Source organism: Priapulus caudatus, unplaced genomic scaffold (assembly GCF_000485595.1).
Source record: "Priapulus caudatus unplaced genomic scaffold, Priapulus_caudatus-5.0.1 Scaffold222, whole genome shotgun sequence".
In the NCBI taxonomy this organism is placed as follows: Eukaryota; Metazoa; Priapulida; class Priapulimorpha; order Priapulimorphida; family Priapulidae; genus Priapulus; species Priapulus caudatus.
Window position 1 is genome coordinate 151,144 of NW_014577283.1, and position 7,081 is coordinate 158,224.

A 7,081-nucleotide genomic window follows, 5' to 3' on the forward strand; every position below is an offset into this window, starting at 1 on the left:
CACACACACACACACACACACACACACACACACACACACACACACACACACACACACACACACACGTATATATACCATACTTAAATGTTAAAATTCATCAAATTCATCTTCAAGTGTTTATGTGTGGAAAAAATGTAACGCACGCATATTATTTAACATCACTGCAATTCAGTTTTCATTAAACCTCATATATTTATCATTCTGACAGGTATTTGTTACTCATAACTTAATTTCTACTGCTCCAGAAATAAAATTAATTATCACATTTTAGCATAGTGAGATCACATAAACCATAACTTCTGTTAGTCTTCGCAATCACGTTAATGTACCATACTCGCCATTTTTCTTATCTTTCAACAAATATCAAGAAGTGCGATGCATACATCTGGGTGATTTTTATATATTATTTTGGACATTTTAGAAAGATTATGACCTTGAAAGTCAAATAAGTGTTTTTATTTTTTACAATCTAAAAGACTTGTACTACAATAAGTGCGTAAGACTTTAGAAACGCTTTTTTGCAATGAGTGTACGTACTGCCAAACACGCGCAAGCATTAATTTAAATTTACGACTCGTACATAAAATGCTCTTGCAATTCTTGCACAGATAAAACGAGTTAGATATATCAGATGACCAAGTTAAGTTATATCAATATCCTATTTGTTTCATAAACTATAGCTAACAACACGTAAAACATAATAACAACATAACAGTTTAACTCTATAACATGGTTGTTTGTAACAACAAAAGCTAATTCAATAACAAGAAACTAGTGTTACACAGTGTTAGGCCACTGCATTTCTATATTTACTTTACCCCACATGTATGATTCTAGATTTGAAGGATTCCATCCGACACTGAGGCCGAAACCAATGATTGATGTACCCATATTAGTGAAGCATGAGGGACTGTTAGCTTTTGGCTGGCAATCTATTTTACACGACGGAAACTTAATTTCGATTCGTTACTTGGTCAGCCAATCATCCGTACTGGGAAGAGTTTAAATGTGCAGCGTTGCTGGGTCCAAAATGTTTCCGATCTCTGCACGTCAGTTATTTATAGAGCAGTCAATTTTTAAGCAATAGTCACAGGTACGATGGAATCGCTCTAATACTATGTCATATGTTATCACAAATCTATTATACCATATTAACAATGCAGTAAAACTGTAATACAGAAATAGTAATGAATACAGAAATATGTACAATTTAATAATAACCGAATTTAGTAAGCAGTAGGGGTCAAGACTTTGTGTAACCGCTAATCAACGACGCGTAGCTGACCCCGTACATGTCAACCAATGAGAGAGTTAGCCATGCAGCGTAACCAACGGTCAATAGAAATGGCTCAGCTAATTGTAGCGGCCGAGGGGAACCACGTGACCCGAGCCAAGACAATAGGAAGACGTAGGTACTTAACGTGTGTTTCTTCAAATCAGACTATCTCCACTATTTGCTACCTACTGAGACAGACGTGTCTTACCCTACAGTTGATACTTTCGTATTCATCTAGACCGTGATATGTAAGTTATATTCCTACGCGTACCTTTTTGTAACCGTCGATGCTTGGCATATGGCGTCTATGGTAGTATTACCTATGTTCTATTAAAGACGTTTGTATGTTCTACATACGTATCTCAGTATTCCGTTATTTGTATATGCCTATAAGGAGTCATTTAGTAGCGATATTATACGCGAAACCTATGCGATCACGAAAGGCCATGTCACGTAATAACCAAGTATTACAAAACGCATTCGACTTGCTATCAACCGACTTGTTGCAGCGTTCGGCATCTTTAGGGGTTTAAAGATGTTTCAGTGTTTGTGCACGTTTATTATGTAACGTATCACTCTAATTCACATCGATATTTTATGTGAAAGTAACAAAGCTAAATCAACCAGATGATACATGGAGGTCTCAATAGCTTTTCCAAATAACTCGTCATATTTTATGGTCGGAGATTTTAATGTAAACAGTCCGATTAAAAGACCACCGGCATAGTTATAGCCGTATCAGTAAAAAGTGTATTCGTCGGTCTTCGAAATGTAAAACAATAGTTGACCGCTAGAAAATCTCTGGGGGCATTGTAAACTAGAGTCACTCCTCTTACTATATCAATAGTTATCTGGTTCAATAACAATGCATATCCACACGAACGACTAATCTAGATTACGAGAGTAGATAGTCATTAATTAACCGCGTCTACACTGTGCGTTAAAGCAATGAGAACTGGAATGGAACAGCTCAATGGACCAACAGACCTGTTTGGTCCAATCGGACCAACCGACCAATGGAATATAATTTAAATTGAAGAAATCGGAAGGGAAACAACGGCTAAAATCACAAAGGCAATACCCTCGTGTGGATGTAGCTAAAATTAGGCTAAATTACCTACGCGCAAGCATTGCTAGTTGCTTCTAATGCAAGACCGAGATTTGCAAGAGACCACAACATGTCATCCGAACTGGATGGTAGGCCACATTTTAGAGAAATATTGACGCAAACAACGAGATGTGCTTTAGGTAAAGCTGGCCCTGACACGTCGGCCTCCTAGCTCTTGCACTGGTCTCCAGTTGTCCACCATCATGTCACATGCGTTTGTTTTCTCAGCCGAGTTCCAGTGCAATGATCTAAATGCGTTAAGCTGAAACAACCGAAAACGCTATATGCAATGAAGACTTAATACTACTAAACGAATCACGCGCACGCACGCACGCACGCGCGCACACGATCGCAATGTCTTGACAGGATAACACGTGTCATACAACACGACTATACAATCATATATCAATCAATAAATATCAACGATATACAATAATCGATCAATCAATAAATAAGCTGTTTTACCTGCGGCGCGGAGATCGGTAGTGTGTTTTTGAACACAAGCCAGCTCACAGCCTCGGAGCAAGGAGGCGTGGTCAACGACCCGTTATACGTCCAGTATTGCTTCAAATCTATCGAAACAGTACAAAACGGATTCGGATTACTAACAGTGAGTTCGTAATAGGTTCGCCACGACTGAGATTTGTGTTTTTGCATCAGGGAGTTTATGCAGTAATGAATTCTCTCGTGAAAATCGCGTAAAACAAAAGTCAACTGAACGTCAGCAAACGGCGAGCACGTGGTGAATTACTAAGCATTCTTTTTAAAATATTCTTATTACTAAACAAACACTCTATGCAAAGTCATCGACTTTACTCGTGTAATTATAATTAAAATTGTAATGATAATTTACGATTATCGTGAGGGCTAATGCCTGCTACAATTAACATATTATTATTATATATTATTTATTATATTATATAATTTATATATTAATTAATTATATATTAATATTATTTATTTAATTTATATATTTATTTATATTATTATATTATTATGTTATCTGCTACAATTAACATACCATCTGGCATGAGCCAACCAGGACTGAACAGTCCGATAGAATGGCTATCGCCTTTGAAAGGAATCTTTGCGAGGGCATCCGTCACGGTTTTCATTTTAGAGTGTTCCTCGTCGCCCCCTTTTACCTGTTTGTAACATCATATAATTAGGCAATAACCAGAAAAAAACAGTGGAATCATTAGAGCACGATAAACCGACCTTTGTTTATCGTACCGTTCTAGCGAATATTTTTTAACAAATGCTGTGATTCGGATTTTTAAGGTCAACCCCTACCCCTCCAAACTCATTCTGGTATTTCGCGCTTCACTTATGCAAATAATCTCTCTAACTTTTAGGCGAGCATGCATGAGCCATTCGTCAAGCACGCGTGTGTGCTTTCATCGGGTTTCGCCACAACATGGCGGCCAGATTTCACTTGGTAGATTATATGTCAGCGTCATGCATTTTTAACCACTATATATGTACAGAATGTGCGTATACGTGCTCGTCTGGTATTCTTGTAATTTTAATAATGGAACGTAAATCAACGGAACCATGCCTTATCGATCCGCCTATCTAACAGAACACTATCGAGCGGCGTAAGTGAGTGCGGCATATCTCACACCAACCAAGCTGGTCAATACAAAAAATTCGACATATGCTCGTTCACCGAAACGACAGCGTGCGCTGCTATTGCAATCAAAATTACAAATACAAGACATAATACGAGGAAGAATGTTTGTTCGAACTGCACTCGAATGAACAACAAATATGCGAGCGCGGAAATGTTTGCTCTCAAAACAACTCGGCTATAGAAATCGAATTCAGAATGAAATTTTATACACGGAACGTGTTTGCTTTGGAAAGAAATGGTTTATTCTACAAATTTACCAACAACCGTTAGAGAGCGCCATGTAGCAAACGCCTCCGCTAACGCACTGCGGGAATCACGTAGCGTGGGTATATTGAGTGTGCTTATCTGCTAGATCATATCCATTGGCCATTAAAAAGCAACGTTATGAAAAATCGAAGGCAAGAAATTAGCCCATCAGTGCTTAAGCTAAAGTCACACCAAGCTCCCGGACCGGGCCGGACGCTGCCGGACTGATCCGGGGAGAGATCCTTGTTGGGTCCTGGACGGTCCTGGACGGTCCGGCCCGGTCCGGGGTGGTCCTTGATGGTCCGGCGCATTCCGGGATATCGCCCCGGATGTTTTAAACTGTTTAAAATTGCCGGGTTGATCCGGGACGGTCCGGGAAGTTTTCACCATCCGGGGTGGTCCTGGACGGTCCGTGGCGCGTCCGTGGTAGGTCCGGGACAGTCCGTGGTAGGTCCGGGACAGTCCGTAGTGGCACCGTGTTGAACCGGGCCCATCCGTGGCCATCCGTGTCGTTTTTGTCGGCCACGGATCACTACGGATCAAGCCGGACCCAACACGGATGGGAGCACGGATGGGCCAGGACGGGGCCGGACCAGGCCGGATCAGGTCCGTGGCGGTCCGTGGCAGTCCGGGGCGGTCCGGGGCGGTCCGTAGTGACTCCGTGCTGGGGCCGGCTTCATCCGGGCTCAATCCAGGATGATCCGTGGCGCTGCCGTGCTGGTCCGGCCCGATCCGGCCCGATGATGCTTTTTTTCACCCGGATCGCCACGGATTATAAATTTTACGGTCCGGGGAGATCCTGCCCCATCCGCGGTAATCCGTGGACAGTCCGGCCCCAGTGTGACTTTAGCTTTAGCGCACGCAATCACGCATGCACGCAAAACCCAGACGCGTAACGCGGTACGCCGTCCTCTGCCCATTAAAATCCATATTCGCGCATTACATGTCAATTATCTGATACGGAATACCAGCTGTGACTATATAGGCCGATTAATTAAGGTTAGGCCCTACCTGGCAGGAGGCAGGCGTCCACGGGGAACGGGCGTGGCATGCACATATAGCAGGAGTGTATAATATTGACTATATATTATATACTCCTGCATATGGGTCAGAAGTAGATAATAGGGACTATTACCTACTTCTGATATGGGAACCATCGGACAATTAATAGCTTTGGATGATAGAAAACGAATGCGTATGATGGAAGTTTGTCGGACCAGCTTTGATAACACTGCAGCTTTTGTATTTCGAAGTTTTTTTTGAGTTGCGATTCATCAACACAGCTATTTAGTAAATTTTCGTACGATTTCGCGTACGCAAGCAAGGTCGTTTTAGGTGCGATTCATCAAGCTAAAATTAACGTAAACGTTTGCGTAACTCTACACGAGCTGACGAGGTGCCGTAAACCACTCGAAATTTCCGCAGGTGTTTCCAGCATACCGCAGCATGCATTATTTTATTGAGGAAACATAAAATTACTACTCAACTATAAATAAATAAATAATTACCATACTACACAGACAGGCGGCGCCTTTGACGCTTCTTTTGTCATAGCTTGGCATTGTTTTCGTTATAAGCGAGTTCATAGTTAGCCGTGTACGTGCACACGCACGCACGTGTACGTGCACACGCATGCACGTGTATACGTGCACACGCACGCACGTGTACGTGCACACGCACGCACTCGTACGTGCACACGCACGCACGCACAGTGCACAAGCACGCACGCACGCACGCACGAGTACGTGCACACGCACGTATATCGCAGGCCGGGGTAGACACAATTCATATTTAATGTCCACATTAATTCGTATTGGACGCCGGGGTGGACACAATTCATATTTAATGTCCACATTAATTCGTATTGGACGCCGGGGTGGACACAATTCATATTTAATGTCCACATTAATTCGTATTTAATGTCCACACTAAATCAACCAATCGCAGCTAAGTTTTTAATGTGGATATTAAATCACAAAACATCGCTTCCGTCCTAAAATCCGTCTTAGCCAATGAGAACCATGGATTTTAGGACGGAAGCGATGGAATTCTCACTTCCGTCCAGAATTCCATCGCTTCCGTCCTAAAATCCACGGCTCTCATTGGCTAAGACGGATTTTAGGACGGAAGCGATGTTTTGTGATTTAATATCCACATTAAAAAATTAGCGGCGATTGGTTGATTTAGTGTGTACATTAAATACAGTTTTTGCATTTCCTATTTAATGTCCATATTAAATCACGAATTTATGTCCACATAAAATCGACCAATTACGGATAAGGACTTTCGGACGGAAGTGAGAATTCCATCGCTTCCGTCCTAAAGTCCACGGCTCTCATTGGCTAAGACGGATTTTAGGACGGAAGCGAAATACGAATGAATGTGGACATTAAATATGAATTGTGTCCACCCCGGCCTGCGATACACGTACGTGTACGTGCACACACACGCACGCACGTGCACATGCACGCACTCACGCACGTGTACGTGCACACGCACGCACGCGCGCCCGTGTACGTACACACGAACGCACGCACGCACGTGTACGTGCACACACACGCACGCACACGTGCACATGCACGCACGCACGCACGTGTACGTGCACACGCACGCACGCACGTGTACGTGCACACACACGCACGCACACGTGCACATGCACGCACGCACGCACGCACGTGTACGTGCACACGCACGCACGCACGTGTACGTACACACGCACGCACGTGTACGTGACACGCACGCACACACGCACGCACGCACGTGTACGTACACACGCACGCACGCACGTGTACGTACACACGCACGCACGCACGTGTAC

The 7,081-nt window shown here is 43.1% G+C and overlaps 1 protein-coding gene across 3 annotated transcripts in view; it reads right to left on the minus strand.

Annotated features, from left to right (window-relative positions):
• Positions 1–167: 167 nt before the first annotated feature.
• The window catches only part of LOC106807556 (carbonic anhydrase 1-like), a 36,420-nt gene continuing 29,506 nt past the window's right edge, over positions 168–7,081 (minus strand). For all 3 annotated transcript variants that reach the window (XM_014809924.1, XM_014809923.1, XM_014809925.1), the window contains 3 exons: positions 3,406–3,529; positions 2,850–2,956; positions 168–2,646 (listed from right to left, as the gene is read on the minus strand). In XM_014809924.1, coding sequence (XP_014665410.1) covers positions 2,521–2,646; positions 2,850–2,956; positions 3,406–3,529 — 357 coding nt within the window. In that variant the 3' untranslated portion in view covers positions 168–2,520. The remainder of the gene's footprint in view (positions 2,647–2,849; positions 2,957–3,405; positions 3,530–7,081) is intronic.